Source organism: Mercenaria mercenaria, chromosome 17 (assembly GCF_021730395.1).
Source record: "Mercenaria mercenaria strain notata chromosome 17, MADL_Memer_1, whole genome shotgun sequence".
NCBI lineage: Eukaryota > Metazoa > Mollusca > Bivalvia > Venerida > Veneridae > Mercenaria > Mercenaria mercenaria.
The window spans coordinates 57,631,413-57,657,608 of record NC_069377.1 but is presented as its reverse complement, the minus strand read 5'-3'; the positions used below and the strand labels follow the sequence as shown (position 1 = coordinate 57,657,608).

The 26,196-nt window shown below is 36.8% G+C and overlaps 1 protein-coding gene across 1 annotated transcript in view; it reads right to left on the bottom strand.

The window, feature by feature from the left end:
• The window catches only part of LOC123536795 (fatty acyl-CoA reductase 1-like), a 39,932-nt gene extending 15,283 nt beyond the window's left edge, over nt 1–24,649 (bottom strand). The window contains exons 1-9 of the mRNA XM_045320231.2: nt 24,531–24,649; nt 14,164–14,361; nt 10,672–10,847; nt 8,234–8,413; nt 6,720–6,897; nt 5,221–5,265; nt 4,185–4,303; nt 2,140–2,207; nt 359–440 (exon numbers count right to left, since the gene is read on the bottom strand). Coding sequence (XP_045176166.1) covers nt 359–440; nt 2,140–2,207; nt 4,185–4,303; nt 5,221–5,265; nt 6,720–6,897; nt 8,234–8,413; nt 10,672–10,847; nt 14,164–14,361 — 1,046 coding nt within the window. The 5' untranslated portion in view covers nt 24,531–24,649. The remainder of the gene's footprint in view (nt 1–358; nt 441–2,139; nt 2,208–4,184; nt 4,304–5,220; nt 5,266–6,719; nt 6,898–8,233; nt 8,414–10,671; nt 10,848–14,163; nt 14,362–24,530) is intronic.
• Between the last annotated feature and the right edge of the window lie 1,547 nt (nt 24,650–26,196).

Sequence of the window (26,196 nt, the reverse complement as noted above, 5' to 3'; positions counted from 1 at the left end):
GTTGACGGACGGACGACACACGACGTCGACGGACATTGAGCGGTCACAAAACCTCACCATGAGCCTATGGCTCAGGTGAGCTAAAAATACAAATTAATTGGCTACTATTCTGCTGTTACTGTGTCAAAGCAAAAATAAAACTCAAGGTGCACAACTTAACAAGCTTATCAACATTTCTGTATGTTTTTTTCTCCATGACATACTTTTTGAGCAGTTTGTGAAACAACAATAAGCCACAAAGTTAAACCGAAAAATGGGTGAACGACAGATGGAAATATGCTAATTAATCTATATGCCCCCCTCCCCACAAAAAGGGTGCACAAAAACAGTATAATACACATTATTTAAACATACTTACACACTCTTGGTAAATCTTGGATTTGGAATTCTTGCCACATTTTCTAGAGGATTTTTCATGAAATATTCAAATGACATTCTCTCTGCAAAAAAGAATTTTTTTTTATTATCATGTGACGTCATATCAATACATATAGTGATGAACAAGGTATATTTAAATGGTTTCAAAAACTTACTGCCTTATACCAGCTAAATTGATGCCATTTCATCATTTTTTACTCTTAATTCTTTAAAATTAATTCCAACATGAACCCTACTCCCTATCTTTTTGTTATAAAACAAAGAAGACAGAAAATGGTGTGTTGTTAAGCAACAATTCACTGTCTGTACATCAAGGATATTACTTCATAGCATCAACTGCTATAGCTGCACACTGAAAAAGAAACCCACACAATTTACAAAACAGGCAAATATTGGGTGGATGTCGTCAAGGATGTATAAGTAATCCTTGACAATATGTTAGAATCAAAATAATATATCTCAAACAGTGATTTGCTCTGGAATAAAATCATTTGTCATTTAGATACAATAGGGTTATTATAATAGTAGCTTGATCTGGGATACAGTATTCGGCTCGAGTGGATTTTGCCAGAACGGATCTCACAAGGCGCGCAAGCGCCGAGTGTGATCCGACCATGCAAAATCCACGAGAGCCGAATACAAAGTCCCAGATCTAGCTACTGTTATAATGACCCTTTTATTATATACCTTCACCATTTTGATTCTTGTTTTGTTCTTGAACGAAATCTTCAATGTTTATCGATATTAAATGGAACTTACTGAAGTTTTTATGTGCGCTATTTATAGAATGTGCCGGGTCATGCATATTAATGAAAATATTCCGGCAGCATACAATACGGAAGGTACAATACGGAATTTAAAAGGTACAATACGGAATTTTTGTCTGTCTGTTCATATTTAATTGTGAAATACAAGCCGATTTTCTACAGAATTTATATAGGTATATAATAAATACTATTATCCCTCCGGCTGAGTCCTTGTGATGTAATTCCTTCACAACTGAACTCCAAATATTGATTTTTACTCAACGACAAATCACTGTTTGTGATATACTAGTTCTTACGTACTGACAAAAATGTTTAGAAAGTGGTAATAAAATTTGAATATATCTATTCTGAATTGTAAAACACACATTCCAACAGAGTTGCTTTCTGTCTCAGATGTGATATTTTAATGTCAAAAATATGGGGCATATAGCGATATACAGAAAACCATACAATGAAATTTGATATTTTAAGGGCAAAGCTATTTTCAGCCAGTCTCAAAGGCATCGTGACCCTGACATTTGACCTATTGATTCTCAAAACAAAATAGGGAATCCATTGGCCTCAGTCATCATATTAAATCTGACTTCCTTATGCCCAGTTGTTTTCAAGTTATATATCAGAAACTAGTTTCAGTATGTAGGTCACTGTGACCTTGACCTTCATCTTATTGACCCCAAAAATAGAAGGGTTCAGGTCCTGACCATAGGCAATCATCCTATTATGTTTGCCTGTCCCAGGCCCATGAGTTTTTCAATTATTCATAAACAGTCTACAAACAAACTGACTTACTGACAGGAGCTAAAATTACATTAATGAACTGTTATATAATCAGCAAAATCCTTATATATCTAGTCAACAACCCACTGAAATAAGTAGTTAACAAGGTCCCAAATAAAACCGCACACAAAATTGATTGCAAATAGTTTTGCTTTTAAGCTTACACAAAAGTAACTTTGAAAATCTATAGGTGAAGTATGAAGAAATATTTTCTTACCCATCTGTCCCCATGTAAATCTGTTTATTTGTCCTGATGTACAGTTAAACACCTTCAATGCATCTGGTCTGAAAAAACAAATGCACAAGTCTCAAGTTTAAACCAATTTACTTTACAATGAGAGCAGACAAAAATCTCTACAGTTACCATAACTCTAAGAACATTTTGATGACTGCATCTTAGACTTAATAGCAGAACTTGTGCCTTGAATGATTTGAACACACAACCCCTGGTAAGAGACTAACAAATTTTGAACATAATGATTTATCTCTTTGTAACTTTATAATTTCTCTTTTTCGTTACAAGTAACAGTTCATCTTCTTACAGATTTTATTTTCATACGTTTTTCAGTTCTAATGAACTCTACAAATTGTTCACTTTAACTGCATTAAAAAGGAGGAAGGTAAGGCTTTATGTGCGGGTGTACATGTGAGTGTGCGTTTGAGTTTAACATATTTCTAAAACATTTTTTCAGTCATATAATGAAAGTGACTACTTGTAGCAGTCAGAACAACACCGATATTGCTGCCCCACTGCAATATCATGTCAAAGACACAGGACACAGACACAGGACATGATACCCAGTCAGGTTATACTGGCATCCTGCTGAACAGTCCTAGAATTATTCTTATCTACCAACTAGAGGTGTACTGGTCAGGAACCCAGGCAATCCTTGCGTGTATCAGTGCTATACACTAGGCATGAACCAGGCTGTCTATTTGCAACGAGCTTGGCTAAGTTAGCCAGACAAGCATGTATCTGATTTCTGATCTCTCTGTCGTGGGGGCTTTGTCTCACTCTGTCCCTCTGGTCAGATCGCTCTGTGTTTGTACTAGTAGAAGATGAATTATGCGCCCTGTGTGGCTGCATTTGAACTATGTAAAGCGCCTTTGAACGTGAAATTGATCATGAAAAGGGCGCTATATAAATCTGGTATAATAATAATAATAATAATAATATCTTATCATTATTATGATTATGCTGAGCATCCATCAAGTGAGGAAGCTATTGCTGGTAATACCAGTTGTATTGAAATTTTGGTATGATCCCAACAAGGATTAAACTCCGACATCCTGTGCACAAGTTGGACAACCTGTTACTGAGTCACTGATGTGGTAAAAGCTTTCATGAAGTTGGAGGTCAAATCCTAATAGAGTGATTATCCTCCAACTGAACTTGTAGGGCTGTCATTGATTGGGTCTTAGGCGTATCGACGATACTGTATATCAGAAGACAAATATCAACGATACATCGATATATTGATTATTAAGTTAGATTAACGACCTATTTGTTCATATGCATACTATATACCTTCCTGTAAATGCTATTTCAAGTTTTATTGCCTACTTTCCATATTTCTGTTTGATTGTGTTGTATTTGTATTTATGAAATAAAAGAAATACATAAAAATTAATAACATCTTTCATTTTTATTTTGCCTTCACTCCTTTTTTGCATTTATCCAAATTTAAAACTTTGTGAACTTTAGTTGTTTTTTAGGGTCTGAGTGTTTATTTGGGTAGTTTTTTCTCTCTGTAAAATATCGATTTTTGAAAATGGGAATCGATAATCGATCGACAAAAAAATATCGTTGATACATCGATATCGTTTCTATCGATGACAGCCCTATGAACTTGTAAATTGAATTACATGCAATTATGTCAAGTAAAGGGTAGAAGTTAGTATGTAGAGTATACCCTCTCTTTAAAGCACCTCCAAGCAACTCTGTACAAAGGTAGATATTTTCTATCTAATTAGACAAATTTCTTTGAAAAAATATTTCTCCAGACATCTGTACAAATAACACATTTTTGCCTTCCCAAAGAGGTTCACTCTTACAAGATTTGAGGGGGATGGACATACACCTCTACACTTCTGTGACTGTCCTTTTGTTCTCACTACTGTTCTATTACCTATTGTTGTTTAGCCATATAAGGGTAATTTCAACCATGTAAGAGAAAGAGTTCATTTTGTCAGACAGATCTTTAATTTTACCAACAGTAGATAAGAAACATATAGTGACCAAGCTAAAGGAATTTAACTCACTTGTGTATAGCTGTGTACCATCCTACAGCAATGAGCATATTTGTTGCTAGATCTACAGGAATGATGTCAGCGGTCGCACTGAAATCTCCTTTCATGATACGCAGCACTCCTTTGCCAATCTGTATAGATATAATAATGAGAGACATTTTATTGCGTGTGTCAAATTAATTTACCCTTGCCACCAGTTAAACAACATGGACAGACATATACAGACAAGAAATTGTAATGATTACAAATGTCTTCCACCTAGGGACATTTTTCACAAAGCATGTTGCCAGCCAATACAACCCATTCTTCAAAGAAACTGGGGGCAACATGCTAAAAATGTTTATCAATCAAAATTGTATATCATATATCATGAAGAGGTATGCATTTTGAAAATGTCTGTAAATCTATATTCTATAACTGGTAAATGCTTTCAAATATTAATCCGGAATTTCATCACCCCTATCACAATTTTAGGTTATATGGTGACATTCAACCTTTTCATAGTGGAGGAAGACCCAAGGTGCCTCTACAAGCATTATTTCTGGGACAGGCAGACAACTGGGTTGAACCACTGACCTTCCATAAGCCAGATGGAGAACTTAGTTTATACTAATTTATTTTAGGTTGATTGTGAGGCAAGTTCTACAACTTATATTAATTAATCACTCTTGACACCTCATTCCTGATGGATTCCATCACCACGAGGGTATGAGAGAAGAGGCCAGTTTCCCTTTTAATGCTGAGTGCCAGGCAAGGGAGCTACTGGTACCATTTTTCACGTCTTTGGTATGACGCGGCCGGGGATCGAACAAGCGACCTCCCGCACTTGAAGCGGACGCTCTACCACTAGGCTATCGAGGAGAACTCTACACCCCAAGGAAAGTTTTGAATCCACAACAGTGATTCAAAGTCGGTGACCCTGACCATATGGCCACAAAGGCCAAGCAATCAAGAAGTTTCCTTTTTTGTCCCTTACTGCACTACACATTCTAGTGAAAATAAGTGATCTAGGTTTAGTGAAATTTTGTGTTCAGTAACTGTAACTTACCGCAGCAAAAAGTCCTGTTGGTCCATTCAGGTTGTCTACCCAACCCTACAATACATATCAAATGTCATTCATGTTATACTGTACACTGTTATTTCAGATATAGCCAGAAATCAAATCCTCATCTATGCTGTGTCATCTTGTATGATTTTGGTTTAGACCCAAAACATGATAATTCTTTGAAATCATTAACATCTGTGGGGGAAGTAATTTTTGAGGATTTCATGGCTGAGTAAATCCATGAAGTTAAATCTAAACGAAAAAGAAAAATTCCCTTCAATTTTATGTTCAACTGCTGAATTCCACTGATTAATATCTACATTAAATAGCTGTTTCGGTCCAAACCATGAAATTGCACGGCAACAGAATGATTTTACAGAACTATTATTATTGACATGACACTGATTCCATACTGTCACCTGCCTGTAAATTTTTCCATTTTGATTAATTCAAAGGCCATAAGTTATAACTCTGGGCACATTGGTCCGAAATGGCTACTTTTGGAGCCTGATCCCAAAGTCATAGTGAAAAATGATGTATCCAAGTATGGATGAGATCAGAGAAATTAATCTCTACTTACTGAGCACACAGTAACAATTTTCAACAAAGCAATCTGAAAGACAGCTAAATCCCCCACTGCTATATAGTGAAAGGGTAAACCTTTGACCTTAAGCAGTGACCTTCACCTTGAACTGACATGGCTGACTCATGAATTATGCACAACATCTTGATGAGGTGATCATTTGACCCAAGTTTCACGAAAATCCTTCAAGGGGTTTAGGAGATACAGAGCTCAAACCTTTGACCTTGAGTTGTGACCTTGACCTTGAGTTGACATGGCTGACTCATGAGTTCTTGGGGAGGTGATCATTTGATCCAAGTTTGATGAAAATCCTTCAAGTGTTTTAGGAGATACAGAGTGGACACAAAATGGAAGGCTCAAAACTTTGACCCTAAGTTGTGTCCTTGACCTTGAGCCGGCATGGCTGACTCATAAGTTCTGCACATCGTTTTGATGAGGTGATCATTTGACCCAAGTTTTATAAAATTCCTTCAACGGGTTTAGGAGATATAGAGCAGACACAAAATGGAAGGCTAAAACCTTTTACCTTGAGTTGTGACCTTGACCTTGAGCCGACAAGGCTGACTCAAAAATTCTGCACATCGTCTTGATGAGGTGATTGTTTGACCCAAGTTTCATGAAAATCCTTCAAGGGGTTTAGGAGATATGGAGCAGACACGAAAGTGTTACAGAAGGACGGACGGAAGGACAAAAGGAAGGACGGATGGAGACCATTCCTATAACCCCCACCACTTGTGGCGGGGGATTAAAAACAGACTTTTAATCATAAACCACCAGAAAAAATACCTCTCTGCTTATGAACTATTTGGAATAATTGACAAAATGTGATGTCAAAAGAAAGTGTACACAATATAATTATCTTTTCATATTTAAACAAAGAAACAAACAAACAGCACAAAATATCATGTACGGCACTAACCGCTATTGGTTCCTGGTATGTTGCACCTACTATTGATGGTCTAAAAATAGCAACAGGTAGGGAACCGGCACTTTCCTTCAGCAGAGCCTCAGCTATAGACTTTGTGTATGTATAGGTATTGGGCCGGCTACCAACCATCTTTGGTGTCAATATATCAAGTGTTTCTGCATCCATCCACCTGCAAATATCACAAAACCCTCTTTTTCTATATGTTTAAGCTCGTGATATAATTATTATATCTCACCTATTGAATTTGGCTATGCTAAACATTATAATCATCATATTGACTATGTCAGTTCACGATCAATTAGAAACTGTTCACTTTAAATTGCAGGAATATAGGAAACTTTCACTGGTTGTAGGTGCCGATTGCAATATCCAGCTCGGGGGTAACTGTTTAAGCAGTTACAAACTCTGTTACCACCAAAACAATTATCCGAGAGCTGGATATTCTATGGCCTACAGGAATGATGTCAGCGGTTTTTGGATGAATCGGTAAAACTTGAATAGTCTTGGTAGAGGATCACACAAGGACCATTTGTGTAAAATTATTTTAAAATCGGGCCAGCAGTTTCACACAAGAGGATTTTTTTAATTTTCACTATAATACATATAGGGAAAAGTGACCACGCCCCCTGGCGGCCATGTTTTTTGATGAATCGGAATAATTTGAACAATCTTGGTAGAGGGTCACACAAGGACAATTTGTATTAAATTATTTTAAAATCAGGCTAGCAGTTTCACACAAGAAGATTTTTAAAGTTTCCACTATATACTTTAGGGAAAAGTGACCACGCCCCCTGGCGGCCATGTTTTTTGAAGAATCGGTATAATTTGAAAAATATTTGTAGAGGGAAACAAAAGGACCATTTTTGTGAAATTATTTCAAAATTGGACCTGTGGTTTAGCAGGAGATGCCGTTTGAAGATTTTTCTATTTTTAGCTCTGGTGGCCCCTATGTGCAACCCAGCGGAACCATTTGAACAACTTTGGTAGAGGACCATCCAAGGAACATCCAGGCCAAGTTTCATCAAAATCCATTCTGTGTTTTTGGAGGAGATGTCGTTTAAACACAATTGTTGACGACGGACAGACGACTTAACGAATGGACGGACATATGACGGACACAGCGTGATCATAATAGCTCACCATGAGGACTTTGTGCTCAGGTGAGCTTAAAAAAAAGCACACATACCTATACATTTTATTTCACCATATCACAGACCATATATGGTAACTATCCTTAAAATCTAGCTAGTAGAAAATGTCTGTTAATAAAAATTGTCATCAAATTTGTTATTTCCCTATAGACTCCAATTATCAAAACTTGTCTGAGGTCCTAAATATTCAAATCAATCTTGCCAAATATTAAGCACATGCCTCTCTCTCTTTTCTATTTACCAACTTTTCTAAGTTTATTCCGAAAAAAAAAGAAAAAAAAGGGGTTTAATAAAATTCTTTTTTTTTGTTCTAATCGTTCAGTACTATTTGTAAAATACCATTATCATACTTACCCTACTGCACTAAGGAGCTGTTTGGGTTGTAGTGGTGGTGGATATATTTCTTCCTTAATCTCCATTATATTACAGTTTGCATAGGCAGTCGAGATATGTACAAATGATATAAGTTTGGGTAGTTTTCTGCTTAGCTCCAGCATTCGCTGTACCCCAACTATATTCATCTCGACTGACAACCTGAATGACAAAAAAGACTTGAGTCAGTCTTGAGACACCAAAAATATCTCTTTAACAGAGTGCTGCTTCCTGATGCCAATGCTTGCCTGTAAGTGCTTGACATTAGGCAATATGTAAGAAAAGTTGTAGTTCTTGGCCTTCTTTAATACTTGCATACACTACAGTTTTTGACCCCATATGACCCAGTTTCAAACTCGATCTAGAAATCACCAAGACAAACATTCTGACCAAGTTTCATAAAGATTGGGTCACAACTGTGGCCTCTTGGTGGATTTAACATCGCACCGACACATGGTAGGCCATATGGCAACTTTCCAGCTTTAATGGTGGAGGAAGACCCCAGATGCCCCTCCGTGCATTATTTCATCACCAGCGGGCACCTGGGTAGAACCACCGACCTTCCGTAAGCCAGCTGGATGGCTTCCTCACATAAAGAATTCAACGCCCCAAGTGAGGCTCGAACCCACATCGATGAAGTGGCAAGTGATTTGAAGTCAGCGACCTTAACCACTCGGCCACAGAGGCCCCTTAACTGTGGCCTCTAGAGTGTTAACAAGGTTTTCCTTTGATTTAACCGGGTGACCTAGTTTTTGACCCCATATGACCCAGATTCGAAATTAACCTAGAGGTCATCAAGACAAACATTCTGATCAATTCTCATGAGTTTCAATCTTAAACCGTGGATTCTAGAGTGTTAACAAGATTTTCCTTTGATCTGGCCTATTGCCAACTGTGGCCTCTAGAGTGTTAACAAGCTTTTCCTTTGATTTGACCAGGTAACCTAGTTTTTGACCACACATGACCCAGATTGAAACTTGACCTAGAGGTCATTAAGACAAACATTCTGACCAATTCTCATGAGTTTCAAACTTAAACTGTGGACTCAGAGTGTTATCAAGATTTTCTTTTGATCTGGCCTATTGACCTAGTTTTTGACCCAACGTGGCTCAGTTTCGAACCTGACCTAAAGATCAACAAGACAAACATTCTGACCAAGTTTCATAAAGACTGGGTCACAAATACATATGTGGCCTCTAGAGTGTTAACAAGGCAAATGTTGACAGACGATGCACACCTGACGCCTGACAATGGCTGGTCACAATAGCTCACCGTGAGCACTTCAAGCTCTGGTGAGCTAAATACAAGGGACAGTTATGCTTCTTGGTCGATTTACTAACTTAATGACAATAAACAAGACTTAGTGTTCACAATTTCAATGTTGTAGGTTATAGTAGTGTTCAAGATACAATTGAATGCCATTGATAACAAATCAGAAACTGATTTATTATGGTCAATTTTTCTATTTAAGTTTTCATTTTAAGACAAAAGAATGTGTTTCTTTAATTGAAGGGTTGCATATAATTTTTATTTATTTTTTTAATCAAATTGAAAATATAATACAGAAGAGCTAAATCAGTACTGAAAAACTAGTTTTTCAACCCGGTGTCAGCTATACTGTAGAAGCATTTTATTTCACCAGGCTGAGCATAAAACTCTGTAGTTTATATATAGTAAATAATTTTAAATGGCTTTTTTTTAAAAACATTGTGTATTTAAATTTTAAAGATGAAACTAGAAGATGCTTTTGCAGAAAAGTGCATGTCTCCCCCAATGCATAGTCATATAGGCAAGAAGTCAATAGGGGACAAGAGCGAAAGTCAAAGAGACACTGATAGTTGGCTGCAATAGGGATCATTTACTTGGCATGTCCAGTCATCCCACTAAGTTTCAACATTCTGGGCCTAGTGGTTCTCAAGTTATGAATTGGAAACAGTTTTCCATGTTCAGGCTCCTGTGACCTTGACCTGTGATGAAGTGACCCCAAAATCAATAGGGGTCATCTATTCTGCATGTCCAATCATCCTATTAAGTTTCAACATTCTAGGTCAAGTGGTTCTCAAGTTATTGATTGGAAAGAGTTTTCTATGTTCAGCCCCCTGTGACCTTGACCTTTGGAGTGACCCCAAAAACAATAGGGGCCATCTACTCTGTAAGTCCTATCATCCTATGAAGTTTGAAGGTTCTAGGTCAAATGGTTCTCAAGTTATTGACCAGAAATGGATTTCCATTTTCTGTCTGCTGTAACCTTGACCTTTAATAGAGTGACCCCAAAATCAACAGGGGTCATCTACTCTGTATGTCCAATCATACTATGAAGCTTCAACATTCTGGGTCAAGTGATTCTCATGATTTTACAGACGAATATTACTGATTTCACAATATACAAGTTTATTCTATTCAAGCTGCACCATACTTACTTCATTTCTTCATCAAATTTGATTGTTGCCGCTGAGTGAAACACCACAGAAACTTCTCGTGCTAGCATCTCCATATTTGACTGGCTAATTCCCAGGCCATCTTTCACTATATCTCCCTCTACAGCAATACATTTTGCTTTGAACTCAGGGTACTGTTTATGGACTTTATCAAACAGCTGAAATATTTAAACAAGAGGCTCATGACGGCTGTGTATCACTCACTTGACCTAGTTCTTACCCTAGATGACCTACAGTCTAACTTTGCCTATGTTTCACTCAGACAAACATTTTTATCCTATGTTTTAAACAGCTTACATTCTGTCAAAGTCTCATGGAAACCAGGAAGAAAATGTCACCTTTTGAGTGTTAACAAGGTCTTTCAATGATTTGACATAGAGACCAAGTTTAAGACCTAATGTACCCAGTTTTGAGCATTGGTACAGATTTCATAGAATCAAACAAACATTCTGACAGAGATTTAATAGAAATTGCGGGCTCTAGAGTGTTAACATAGCTTTTCTATTATTTAACTTAGTGATCTAGTTTTTGATCTGTATTCCAGTCTTGAGCTTGATCTAGATTTCAACAAAGCGATGTTCAAACATTATGACAGTATGCAAGTAAAACACTGTGCCTTCTGTGAATAGTTAACAATGGTTTACTTTAGACTTTCACACAGTAAGATTCTAGTTTCAGATTTCATTAACCCAGTTTTGAACTTGACCTACATTTCAAATTTATGAAAATTAATTAGAAAATGTGGCCTCTAAAGTGTTAGTAAGTTTTTTCGATGTTTTAATCTTGTGAGCTAGTTTTTAACCACAGTTTGCCAAATGGTGAAAACGATAAAGATTTCATTGCGACATACATTCTGATAAAAATATTTGAAGATCAAAAGGGAAATGTAGCCTTTAGAGTTTATCAAGGTTTTCCTATGATCTGATTAGAGACCTAGTTTTTGATCTTATGTATTCAAGTTTAACCTTAAGAAGATTTAAAAGAACAAGAGGACCATGATGGTCCTGAATCGCTCACCTTTTCCCACATGACCCAGTTTTGAGTATGACGTCCTTTTTTCTATTATTTGACATAGTGACCTAGTTTTTGATCTGATGTAACCCAGTTTTGAACTTTACCTAGATATTATCAAGATAAAAATTCTGACCAATTTTCATGAAGATCCATCGAAAAATATGGTCTCTAGAGAGGTCACAAGGTTTTTCTATTATTTGACTTATTGACCTAGTTTTCGAAAGTACGTGACCCTGTTTTGAACTTTACCTACATATCATCAAGGTGAACATTCTCACTAATTTTCATGAAGATCTCATGTAAAATATGGCCTCTAGAGAGGTCACAAGGTTTTTCTATTTTTATGCCTACTGGCCTAGTTTTTGACCGCATGTGACCCAGTTTCGAAACTGACCTAGATATCATCAAGGTGAACATTCAGATCAATTTTCATGAAGATCCATTGAAAAGTATGGCCTCTAGAGAGGTCAAAAGATTTTTCTAATTTTAAACCTACTGACCTAGTTTTTGACCGCAGTTGACCCAGTTTCAAATTTGACCTAGATATCATCAAGATGAACATTCAGACCAACTTTCATACAGATCCCATGAAAAGTATGGCCTTCTAGAGGTCACAAGGTTTTTTTTATTATTTGACCTACTGACCTAGTTTTTAGGGCACGTGACCCAGTTTCAAACTTGACCTAGATATCATCAAGGTGAACATTCTGACCAATTTTCATGAAGATCCATTCAAGGGTATGGCCTCTAGAGAGGTCACAAGGTTTTTCTATTTTAAGACCTACTGACCTAGTTTTTGATCGCAGTTGACCCAGTTTCAAACTTGACCTATATATCATCAAGATAAACATTCAGACCAAATTTCATACAGATCCCATGAAAAATATGGCCTCTAGAAAGGTCACAACGTTTTTTCATTATTTGACCTACTGACCTACTTTTTGAGGGCACGTGACCCAGTTTCGAACTTGACCTAGATATCATCAAGATGAACATTCTGATCAATTTTTATGGAGATCCATTCGTAAGTATGGCCTCTAGAGAGGTCACAAGGTTTTTCTATTTTTAGACCTACTGACCTAGTTTTTGACTGCACATGACCCTGTTTCGAACTTGACCTAGATATCATCAAGATGAACATTCAAACCAACTTTCATACAGATCCCATGAAAAATATGGCCTCTAGAGAGGTCAGAAGGTTTTTCTATTATTTGACCTACTGACCTAGTTTTTGATGGCTAGTGACCCACTTTTGAACTTGACCTAGATATCATCAAGGTGTTCATTCTGACCAATTTTCATGAAGATCTCATGAAAAAATGGCATATAGAGAGGTCACAAGGTTTTTCTATTTTTAGATCTACTGACCTAGTTTTTGACCACACGTGACTCCGTTTCGAAATTGACCTAGATATCATCAAGATGAACATTCAGACCAACTTTCATACAGATCCCATGAACAATATGGCCTTTAGAGTTGTCACAAGGTTTTTCTATTATTTGACCTACTGACCTAGTTTTTGATGGCACGTGACCCAGTTTCGACCCTGACCTAGATATCATCAAGGTGAACGTTCTGACCAATTTTCATGTAGACCTTGTGAAATATATGGCCTCTAGAGAGGTCACAAGGTTTTTCTATTTTTAGACCTACTGACCTAGTTTTTGAAGGCACGTGACCCAGTTTTAAACTTGACCTAGATATCATCAAGGTGAACATTCTGACCAATTTTCATGAAGATCTTGTGAAATATATGGCCTCTAGAGAGGTCACAAGGTTTTTCTATTTTTAGACCTACTGACCTAGTTTTTGACCGCACGTTACCCAGTTTCGAACTTGACCTAGATATCATCAAGGTGAACATTCTGACCAACTTTCATAAAGATCCCGTGAAAAATGTGACCTCTAGAGTGGTCACAAGCAAAAGTTTACGCACGCACGCACAGACGGCGGACGCTGCGTGATCACAAAAGCTCACCTTGTCACTATGTGACAGGTGAGCTAAAAACCATTATGACAAAGTTTTATGAAAATCAAGGGTTTTCTATCAACTGACCTAGCAACCTTGTATTTCACCAAGAAGATGGAGTAACAAAGTAATTTGAGATTATATTAAGAGTAACATTCTGACCAAGTTTCATTAGGATTGGGCAAACTCAAATTGCTGACAATGTCTGATACACAAAGACGGACAAAGAGCAATCATAATAGCTTATCTTGAGCGCTTTGTGCTCAAGTGAGCTAAAACATATGCTTTAGTTTAATTACAAACATTAATACTGATGTGAAAATAAAATTGTCACAAATCAAAAAAAATATTCTGGAATTAATTAAAGATGCCAGAAATCTGAAATCAGGGATTCTGTTTGTAAACACATATTATATGATACTTCTTTGCTTTGTTTCAGAAGAAAAGAACTAGTTCTACATATGAATTTTTTATTCCATATATAATATACCGTTGATTCAAAGATTTCTTCAAGGCGTTCTTGACACTCTTTGCCCTTTTTAGGACGAATCATCAGATAAAGAGCCTTGATATCTGGGCAGGATCTAAGCAACTTCTCAATCAACGCTTTACCGAGAAACCCTGTACCCCCTGTGATAAATATTCCACGACCCGCATAGAACTCCGGAACTGATGGAAAGGATGACATCTGAAAATATAGCAGAATGAGAACATTACATCTTTGATATGATTGTCAAATATACAAACTATAATCATGAGTAAAACATATCAGACTTTAAAGATTCACACTTTCCAGGTTTTTCTTTGTATTTGTAAGGTCATTTCATCTTATTTCTGTCCCTTTTTGCACTGCCTACAGTGCCTGAGCTACAGGGCAACTCAAGCAAAATATTCACTTTGGAGTTCCTGATTTCACTCTAATGTAACATCAAAGCAAAATTCAAGCCAGCTGATTTTCTTATCCACACTCGCTAATTACCCATTATCGCCCTGTTGACACTTGACTCAAATACAAGATGGAATAATTTAAGGTCCATCTACTTCAGATACACGTGAAATTTTCTCGAGAAGTGATTATATTCAGTGGTTACATCTTTGACACTTTTTTAAAACTGATTGTTGATAAACTAAGCAGTTGAACTTTATATTACATTAACTTTAAATATACATTCTCATTTGACCTTTTCAAAAGTATCTTACCTTGCACAATTTCATTAAATCCACATAATTTTTTTAAAACTATAAAACATTACCAAAACCAGACCTTAAAACAAGGAGCTGCGTTCAATAAACGCTTGATGCCCCCCCCCCCCCCCCCGGTGGCATCCTTGTTGATACAAAGCAACCTAAGTCCAAAACGAGGTCAAGTTCAAGGTCAAACTGAGGTCAGGTGATATTTGAACATGAGGAATGGTCACAGGTTACATCTACATTAGTATCAAGTCATTTTAGTTAGGGGTATTGATGCTAGACGAAACGGTCGCATTTGGTTAACCTCGTACGGACGGACGGACAGGACAATCACTATATGCCTCCCGCATCAGTAGATGCCGGGGGCATAATTATATTACTGATACTTTCTGAGACAAAAATAACTCAGCAGAAATTCATGCACATTTTTGACGCCTACATCAGAAAATGGGCTAGACCTGTTGGACAACTTTTTCTTTTAATGCATGCAGACTCTAGCAGGATCAAGCCAACATGTTTATTCTATATGATGTCATTGCTGTTGACGTATTTAATTCTGGGCCAGAGTAATACACACATATTTGTACATAATCCCTGTACCATGACAAATTCTTGTTTTTCTTGGGATCTCCGGGTCAATATGGTGTCTAAAGTAAGTCCCCAACCCCACCATTTTGATTTAATTTAAATTTTAATCACAGGATGTTACAATTTCTGAACCAACATCTAATGATTTTTATGTGTCTAGTGAGTAGTGTTGAAGACCCAAGAGACATGTTAATTTTAAATGTCCGAAAGTGTAAATCTATCAAAGAAAACACGCGCAATGTGTATACACACATAGAGGTTAGAGACCACCAATTGTTTTCCCATAGACTTACATTGTAACATTATGGATTGTACGGCCTTCCATACATCGAAACATGTATATCTAATTTCAAGTTTTTCAAGAACTATCTTAGTTCTACCAAAATATCGGACGAAAAACATGAATAGTGATACTTTATTTAAGTAATTTTCGTGTGAATGAGATGACCCCCTGTTTACATCATTGACATGGCGGGAGAAATTCGTTTGATAAAACTTTTTTTCAATACACATAAAATGTAGCAAATTTTGTAAGAATGTATAATAAAATACTGTAAATGCAGTGAAAAAATATCAATTTTGAAAAAATAATCACTTCCTGGGTTTGTTTACATGACTGACCAATCAGAACGCACAGATGTTACCTTATTCCCAGGTATACATTTACCTCATTCCCAGTAAGTTCCCTGTACTTTTTTGAATTGGTGGTCTCTGACCTAGAACCATATTTGTATACTCTGATTATTTATGAAATATACTATTCATCTATCCAGGGATCGACACTAACGGTGGTCCGATGATTAAGGTGAGCTATTGTGACCGGTCATTGTCCGACGTCTGTTGTGCGTCAACATTTGCCTTTTGAACACTCTCACCTGGTCAAATCAAAGGAAAAGCTTGTGAACACTGTAGAGGACACTAAAAATAGATCACAAGAATGTGGGTTTTCCCTGGGCCTAATCATTTTCATCAGTCCGCCATATGCAGCTTTACTAACATATGAAGTCAAAACGAATAGTCACTTGCTATGTAAACAAACAGATGCTTAGCCGGGTGCTAGAGATAAAGCAGTATGCTACAGGCGAATAAACAAACTGGCCCGTCAGTTGCCTGGATATACTGCTTTGTTAGCCAAACGGTGTATCGAAATTATTATACAAGACCATCAGTCGGTATTTTAAATTAAACATTGGCATTTTCAATTGTAAATGCCATCATGTCATGTTTGTTTTTTCTTTCTTATCTACAATTAATCTGATATTCCCGGTTGTTAACAACCATTATATGCATCTTGTTTACAATAGTTCTGCTGCAGGTTCCATTTAGAGCCATAAAATTATCTGTTTTATAAACGTCAAGGTCTTTACTAGCAAAACAGTTTTCGCAACAATGTGGAGGTTTATACCTGTGGTAAATGAACTGGTAAAGAAAAACCGATGAAGAGATTTTTCAATAAAACATGAGGGCCATGAAGGCACTGTATCGCTCACCTGACCTATTGACTTAAAGATCATCAAGATAGTTTCATTAAGATATAGTCATAAATGTGGCCTCTAAAGTGTTAACTTTTTCTTTGATTTGACCCGGTGACCTAGATTTTTACCCCACATGACCCAGATTCGAGCTTGACCTAAAGATCACTGAGATTAACATTCCGGCTAAGTTTCCTGAAGATACAGTCATAAATGTGGCCTCTAGAGTGTTAATAAGCTTTTCCTTTGATTTGACCTGGTGACCTAGTTTTTGACTCCACCTGACCCAGATTTGAATCTGACCTAAAGATCATCAATATTAACATTCTGACTAAGTTTCATTAAGATATGGTCATAAATGTGGCCTCTAGAGTGTTAACTAGCTTTCCCTTTGATTTGACCTTGTGACCTAGTTTTTGACCCTACATGACCCAGATTCAAACTGGACTTTGAGATGATCATGATTAACATTCTGACCAAGTTTCATGAAGATATAGACATAAATGTGGCCTCTACAGTGTTAACAAGCTTTTCCTTTGATTTGACCTGGTGACCTAGTTTTTGACCCCAGATGACCCAATATAAAACTCATCCAAGATTTTATTAAGTGTAACATTCTGACCAAGTTTCATTAAGATTGGGCCAAAATTGTGACCTCTGGAGTGTTAACAAGCTTTTCCTTTGATTTGACCCGGTGACCTAGTTTTTGACCCCAGATGACCCAATATCGAACTCGTCCAAGATTTTATTGTGGGAAACATTCTGGCCAAGTTTCATTAAGATTGGGCCAAAATTGTGACCTCTAGAGTGTTAACAAGCTTTTCCTTTGATTTGACCTGGTGACCTAGTTTTTGACCCCAGATGACCCAATATCGAACTCGTCCAAGATTTTATAGAGGGTAACATTCTGACCAAGTTTCATTAAGATTGGGTCAAAATTGTGACCTCTAGAGTGTTAACAGTCAAATTGTTGACGACGGACGGACGACGGACACAGGGCGATCACAAAAGCTCACCTTGAGCACTTTATGCTCAGGTGTGCTAAAAAATACAATCAATAAGTTCGTGATTGGAAAAATTTGCTTTTATGTCTTTAAAATTTTGTCCACTGTAGGGACCACCTGAATTTTGTGGGGACCACTAGGTTAGAAAAGTTGGTCCTCCGGGTCACTTCAGAAAAAGTTTAAGTGTCTACCCATGCTATCAAATAGCCTTACTCATTTGGCTTATCAGGATGACTTATTTTATGATCTGGTATTTTATATTTGTCATCCCTCTAAGCCTTATCCGTACCTGCATTTTACTGTTAGGAAAACAAAGACATTAAAAATTCCAAAAAAGTCATAAAGTACTGGTCAGACTTACTTGCTCCAATAGAGTAAAATTAATATTCATGTAGAAACTTCAAATGGGTTGAATATAACTCATATTTTTAAATAATAGACTTAAAGGGAAAGGCAATGTTGTTCTTATGTTAATTTCATCTACTAGAATTTCTTGAATCATTTAAAGAAGTGAAAGAATTTTCAAAATCGGCTTAAAAATGATAAAGTTATGAGCATTTAAATATTTGATCAAAATGGCGGCCATTTTGTTATCATGGCAACAAAAAACAAAATGGCAGGTTTATTAAATTTTCAGATACATATCTGAACTGTATTTACTTATTTCTGTAAAACAATTTCAATACCTTTTCAAGCTATAATGAAAGAAATTATCATGTTTTACATCTTACATTTAAGAATCATATGAAATTAATCTATTTAAAAGATTATTAGCTAAATAAAGAATTCAGTAGTGTGTAAATGACGTCATAAACATACTAAAATGGCTGCCTCCATGATCAGCGATTTTCTTAAATTTCAAATTTTCAATAGTTATCCAATTTTAAAAGTTCTTTCAGCGTTATGAAAGGCTTGAGGATGGCTTTCATATAAAAACTTGAATGTGTCTGTAGGACACAGGATGTGCCCCCCTCCCCCACTGGTACATTTGTCACAAATAAGAGGAAATAATTCAAATGTTTGCAGTCTTAATAGGGCATAGCCTAAACAAATATTTCATGAAAAGGATTCATTATTCTAGGCCATATACTTTTTGAGCTATGAGCATCACAAACAAAAAATCCACTATTTTGGCTATTTCAAGGGCCATAACTCTGTAATAAGCGCTAAGATTCTCAAGAAGAATGCCAAGTGTGCAAGGTAACATTATGATAAAGACTCTAGCAAGGTTTCATGAATTTACATCAAATACTTTTTCAGCTAGGCACATAATTAGGTGAAAATGTGCATTTTTTGGCTATTTCAGAGGCCATAACTTTAAAAATAGGGAAAGGAGCCTGCCAAAAAATAAGAAAATAAGAGGTGTGCAAGTTTATATCATGATAAAGACTCATGCAAGTTTTCATCCAATTATGTCATACATTTTGAGCTAGGTGCATCACAAGGTGAAAATGTGCATTTTTGACTATTTCAGGGGCCATAACTCTGAAAATAGGGGGCGGAGGCAGACAAAAAATAGGAGGTGAGCAAGTTCATATCATGATAAAGACTCATGCAAGATTTAATCAATTTATATTAAATACTTTTTGAGTTAGGCGTGTCACAAGGTGAAAATGTGCATTTTTTATTATTTCAGGGACCGTAACTCTGGATATAGGGGGCTGACCCAGATGAAAAATAGGAGGTGCACAAGTTCATATCATGATAAAGACTAAAGCAAGGTTTAATCAATTTATATTAAATACTTTTTGAGTTAGGCGCGTCATAAGGTGAAAATGTGCATTTTTGACTATTTCAGGGGCCATAACTCTGGATATAGGGGGCTGACCCAGATGAAAAATAGGAGGTGCGCAAGTTCATATCATGATAAAGATTCATGCAAGGTTTAACCAGTTTATATTAAATACCTTTTGAGCTAGGAGTGTCACAAGGTGAAAATGTGCATTTTGTTATAGATATGAGTTTATGAAGTGAATTCTTCCTGAAAAAGAAACCGATAGGGAGGGAAGCTTAGCTCCGTTTCCTTCCCTATCGGTTTCTTTTTCTCGAAGAATTCTCTTTATGGTGTGAGATCTACGTTTGACCAATCAGAATTGCAGAGTCAGTCGTGTCGGATTCTCCGCCAACCATTGACTAACAAAAATGTTTCGGCTTCCTTTGAAATATGATAAAGGGACGGTCATTGGTACGCATGCGCATTCAGCTGAAGCTCTTTGCAGTGTGTAGAGCTGTGCTTCGAACATTATTGCTACAGTCACATTGGTCTTAAGGAATAAGAAGCCACATTTCTTTAAAAATAACTCGCTCTGATTAGTCAAAAAAGTAGGTTGCACACTATGTGAAAAAGAAACTGATAGGGAGGGTAACGGTCATAGCGGAGTGATCGACCGAGGTTTCTTTTTTTCGAAGAATTCTCTTCATGGACTCTATCTGACATAGTGTGAAGTCTACGTTTGGCCAATCAGAACTGCAGAGTCAGTCCTGTCGGATTCTCCGCCTACCTTTGACTAACAAATATGTCGGCTTATTTTGAAATATGATGAAGGGGAGGTCATTGGTATGCATTCGCACTCAGCCGATGCTCTTCAGCGTATAGAGCTGTTCTCCTAAAATTACTGATACAGTCACATAGGTCTTAAGGAATAAGAAGCCATATTTTTTAAAAAATAACTTGCTCTGATAGGTCAAACAAGAGGACCATGATGGTCCTGAATCGCTCACCTGTCCCCACATGACCCAGTTTTAAACCGAGTATGATGTCGTTTTTTTCTATTATTTGATATTGTGACCTAGTTTTTGAGCTCATGTGACCCAGTGTTGAATCTGATCTAGATATCATCAAGATAAAAATTCTAACCAATTTTCATGAAGATCCACTGAAAAATATGGCCTCTAGAGAGGTCACAAGATTTTTTATTATTTGACCTACTGACTTAGTTATTGAAGGCACGTGACCCAGTTTCGAACAAGACCTAGATATCATCAAGGTGAACATTCTGACCAATTTTCATGAAGATCCATTCAAAAGTATGGCCTCTAGAGAGGTCACAAGGTTTTTCTATTTTTAGACCTACTGACCTAGTTTTTGACCGCAGTTGACCCAGTTTCAAACCTGACCTAGATATCATCAAGATGAACATTCAGACCAATTTTCATATAGTTCCCATGAAAAATATGGCCTCTAGAGAGGTCACAAGGCTTTTTAGTTATTTGACCTACTGACCTAGTTATTAAAAACACGTGACCAAGTTTCGAACAAGACCTAGATATCATCAAGGTGAACATTCTGACTTATTTTCATGAAGATCCGTTGAAAAGTATGGCCTCTAGAGAGGTCACAAGGTTTTTCTATTTTTAGACCTACTGACCTAGTTTTTGACCGCAGTTGAACAAGTTTCGAACTTGACCTAGATATCATCAAGATAAAAATTCTGACCAATTTTCATACAGATCCCATGAAAAATATGGCCTCTAGAAAGGTCACAAGGTTTTTTTGTTATTTGACCTACTGACCTAGTTATTGAAGGCACGTGACCCAGTTTCGAAACTGACCTAGATATCATCAAGGTGAACATTCTGACCAATTTTCATGAAGATCCATTCACAAGTATGGCCTCTAGAGAGGTCACAAGGTTTTTCTATTTTTAGACCTACTGACCTAGTTTTTGACCGCAGTTGACCCAGTTTCGAACTTGACCTAGATATCATCAAGATGAACATTCTGACCAACTTTCATACAGATCCCATGAAAAATATGGCCTCTAGAGAGGTCACAATGTTTTTTTATTATTTGACCTACTGACCTAGTTTTTGATGGCACGTGACCCAGTTTAGAACTTGACCTAGATATCATCAAGATGAACATTCTGAATAACTTTCGTGAAGATCCCATGAAAAATATGGCCTCTAGAGAGGTCACAAGGTTTTTTTATTATTTGACCTACTGACCTACTTTTTGTCCGCAGTTGACCCAGTTTCGAACTTGACCTAGATATCATCAAGATGAACATTCTGACCAACTTTCATACAGATCCCATGAAAAATATGGCCTCTAGAGAGGTCACAAGGTTTTTTTATTATTTGACCTACTGACCTAGTTTTTGATCGCAGTTGACCCAGTTTCGAACTTGACCTAGATATCATCAAGATAAACATTCTGACCAACTTTCATACAGATCCCATGAAAAATATGGCCTCTAGAGAGGTCACAAGGTTTTTTTATTATTTGACCTACTGACCTAGTTTTTGATCGCAGTTGACCCAGTTTCGAACTTGACCTAGATATCATCAAGATAAACATTCTGACCAACTTTCATAAAGATCCCATGAAAAATGTGACCTCTAGAGTGGTCACAAGCAAAAGTTTACGCACGCACACGGACGCACGCACGACGGACGCTGCGTGATCACAAAAGCTCACATTGTCACTTTGTGACATGTGAGCTAAAAAGTAGGTTGCACACTTTTGACTATTTCAGGGGTCATAACTCTGAAAATAGGGGGCAGACCCAGATGAAAAATAGGAAGTATGCAAGTTCATAACATGATTAAGACTCATGCAAGGTTTCATGAATCTACATCAAATACTTTTTGAGCTACAATGTAGGTGTGTCACAAGGTGAAAATGTGCATTTTTGACTATTTTATGGGCCATAACTCTGGAAATACAGGGAGGAGCCCAGGGTTTATTCTAGCTTATTTGGGAACATAGCCTATACCCCCAAACTGGGAATTTCGACATGCAAATGTTCCAAATTGGGAAATATTGAGTCCCATAGGATATAGTAAGGACTTTCTCATACTTATTTCATATTGTAGAACCTCTTTAACATACTTCCAATATAAAACTGTCCATAATTTGGTCAATTTTTGTGCAGTTTTGAAGATTTTTTTTTTCAGAATGTAGATTGGGAATTTTGCACTCATTCTGGGAAAAATACATACTTTTTGGCATTGGGAATATAGCCGAATAACGGCTATAAAAACGGCCGAAAAAAGCCCTGGAGCCAGACGAAAAATAGGAGGTGTGCAAGTTCATATCATGATAAAGACTCGTGCAAGGTTTCATCAATTCATATCAAATACTTTTTGAGCTAAGTGCATCACGAACTTTGGACGGACACACGCAAAAGACCAAATCTGTATGCCCCCACCACTCATGGGGTGGGGGGTGGGGGGCATAATTAACTTATTGTCATTATTGTCAGGCTTTTCTTGTCCTTTAAATATTCGGAAACATGATATGAACAGATATATTACTAAAAATCAATTTCATTAACACCTAAATTGATTTAATCAACACCTTTACACTATCTATGTACAGAGTTGTGCATTAATTGAGCTGTATATTAAGGCTATGTACCAATAATAGATCGATTGGGCTCTTCCTGGTATATATCAATGACTTACCAGATTCCGTCAAATGTAATGCAAGAATGTTTGCAGATGACACCATAATATACCTTACCATCAACTCCATTTCAGATAGTATATCTCTGCAACAAGACCTCATTAGCTTAGAAACCTGGGAGAAGACATGGTCCATGGAGTTCAACCCGGACAAGTGTGAAGTCCTTAGAATTTTTAGAAAGAAAAATCCTGTAGTCTACCCCTACAAACTTCACAACATAGAGTTAAAAACTTGTGAGGCAGCTAAATACTTAGGCATAACCATTTCCAAAGATCTAAACTGGTCCAAACACATTGACAATATCACCTCCAAAGCAACTTCCACTCTTCGCTTCATACAACGAAATGTCAAAACTGACAATAAAAAGGTCAAAATTGCTGCCTATAACACCTATGTCCGCCCTCAACTTGAGTACTGTTCAAGCGTCTGGCATCCTTGGCAAAAAACCCTCACTAGCAAAGTCGAAAATGTCCAAAGGTCAGCTGCTAGGTACGTCATGTATGACTACAGTTACACCAGTAGTGTTACACAAATGCTGAAAACCTTAGAATGGAATACACTCCAATATAGAAGGTTACACAATTCATTAGTAATGTTTTATAAAATAAGGACCCAGACAGTTGCAGTCGACAAATCTCATCTTATTCCAACTAGAAACCTAAATTACTTAATCCCCATGTCTCACACTCAGTACTTTTCTAACTCCTACTTCCCTAGGACCATCCGACTCTGGAACTTCCTACCAACTTATGTTAAATCTAGCCCCAGTCTCAGTATCTTTAGAGAGAGGCTGGCGGTGGTCAGTATGTAATTCTGTTGCCTCTGTCCCATTTTAACTGTAGCATACTGTCTTTTTTAGCTTTTATTCTTTTAACATTGCAACATATCAGTTCTTTAACAACTGTTTCTCTGACAGCGCCGCCCAGTGATAGTCGGAAATCGACGGTTGGGTGAAAGATGTAGATGTAGATGTAAGCCCGATCGGGCAATGTGACCAGCCTGTTTATTTGGGCTGTCGAAACTAGACTAGGCCTATCCGAAATGTCACCCAGTTACTAGGATACAAAATCAATTCTTCAACAATTCACGATAGGGTTACCGAGCTATCGATTACTTTGAATTTCAACTTTACAATATCAAATAAAACGCGTAAAATATTCAACAAATGTCTAGGAATACACAAATATCTTACTTTCAACAGAGCTCTATTTCACCAGTCTCGCACCTGTCATATGAAGTTTGGGAAGGGCTAATTCTTAAATTTTATTGTTGTCATCTTATAGAGCTACACACGTACTGTACTCAGTACTGGCGCTTGGTAGACGATTAAAAGATAATCAAAGTTAAAAAGTACGTCAATTTACTAAGACGAAAATTAAAAGTTTTAAAAATTAAATCTGTAAAAGATTATTTTCAAGAAAGAGGTATTGGAGGCAACAGAGGTTTTTGGGATACAAATAAGCCTTATCAAACAAATCATGTAGTGCAGAGTGAAAATTTATTCTTATTTAAAACTACCGAGGCCAGACTGAAAAATCAGATGTTGCAGGAATTTTTAATGATTTTATTGTTAATGTAGCCGACAGCACACCAGGTAAAGATTTAAAAAAACTGACCGACCTAGATTACAGAAAATACACAAAAGAAATCGTACGTAGTAACGATTAATTTGATTGGAAGCCAACTGGCTAAACTGAAGAAAAACGACAATATATGAGTCTAATTACAGACCTGTCTGTATCTATCCGATTCCTTCTAATCATATTTGAAAAGGTATTTTCTATTCAGCTCTCTGAGAATATTTAGAACATTTTGGAAATTTTCTATATGGTAGGGTGACAAACCACATTACTCAGACTTTTAGAAGACTCAGAATATGCTCTTAATAAATATGTTGCGGAAATGATAAAAGAATTTGTCTAAAGTTTGAAATCTGCTTCCCTGCATATGTCATTCTCCTTAGTAAATTATCAGCATATGGCCTATCAGAGAGTCCTGGCAATCTTTTAGGATTTTATTAAAGTAATCGTAAGCAACAAGACAAAACTGGAAACACAGGTAGTACTTGTGCGCAAGGCTCTATCTTTGGACGTTTGCATCATTTTAAAGAAATTATAGCATATTTTCCTTCATTAATAAAGGTAAGTTTGATATCTATGCACATGACTATACACTACATTTAACCGCTTAAGATTATGATAAGTGTACTCAGGAAGGTCTAATACGTATCAGTTGTTCCAGGTGTACTTTGCAAAGTTTTAATTAATCAGTTTGACTACACAGGGGCGTCGGAAGGTGTTTGATATTGGGGCCGCGAGGGGGTAGGTACGGGAGGCAGATACCCCCTCCCGTAAGGGGGGTATGGGGGTTACGCCAGAAATTTAAAAAAAAAACAGGATCATAAATGGCGAGATCTGGTGCTTTTTAGAGGTACTGAATCGCATCTCAAGTCTCCTGTATTTTCTTACTCTTTACATGACTATAAGCAAAATAAAGTTTAATAAACTCTTATCGGACTTAATAATGTGTAACGCAATGCAAAGAATGCATGTATGTTTTTTTTTGTATTTAATGGGTACTGAACAATAATTTTTCGAGTAAAAACAATTTATGTAATTAATTCCTTACATCTTAGCGTGTGATAAACTTAACATTACCTCTTTCATTAAATAAAAACATGATAATTATTTCTGAATTTTATAAGTTAATACCTTAGATCTTTGCGGCGGGTATAGCTTAAACGTACCATTAACTAATTTAGTAAAGACATGCCAATCAAAAACATGCTGATTTGTTCATGCGTAATTAAGTCCAATCACGGACACGTGTGTATGAATCCAATTAACACCCCCCGATCG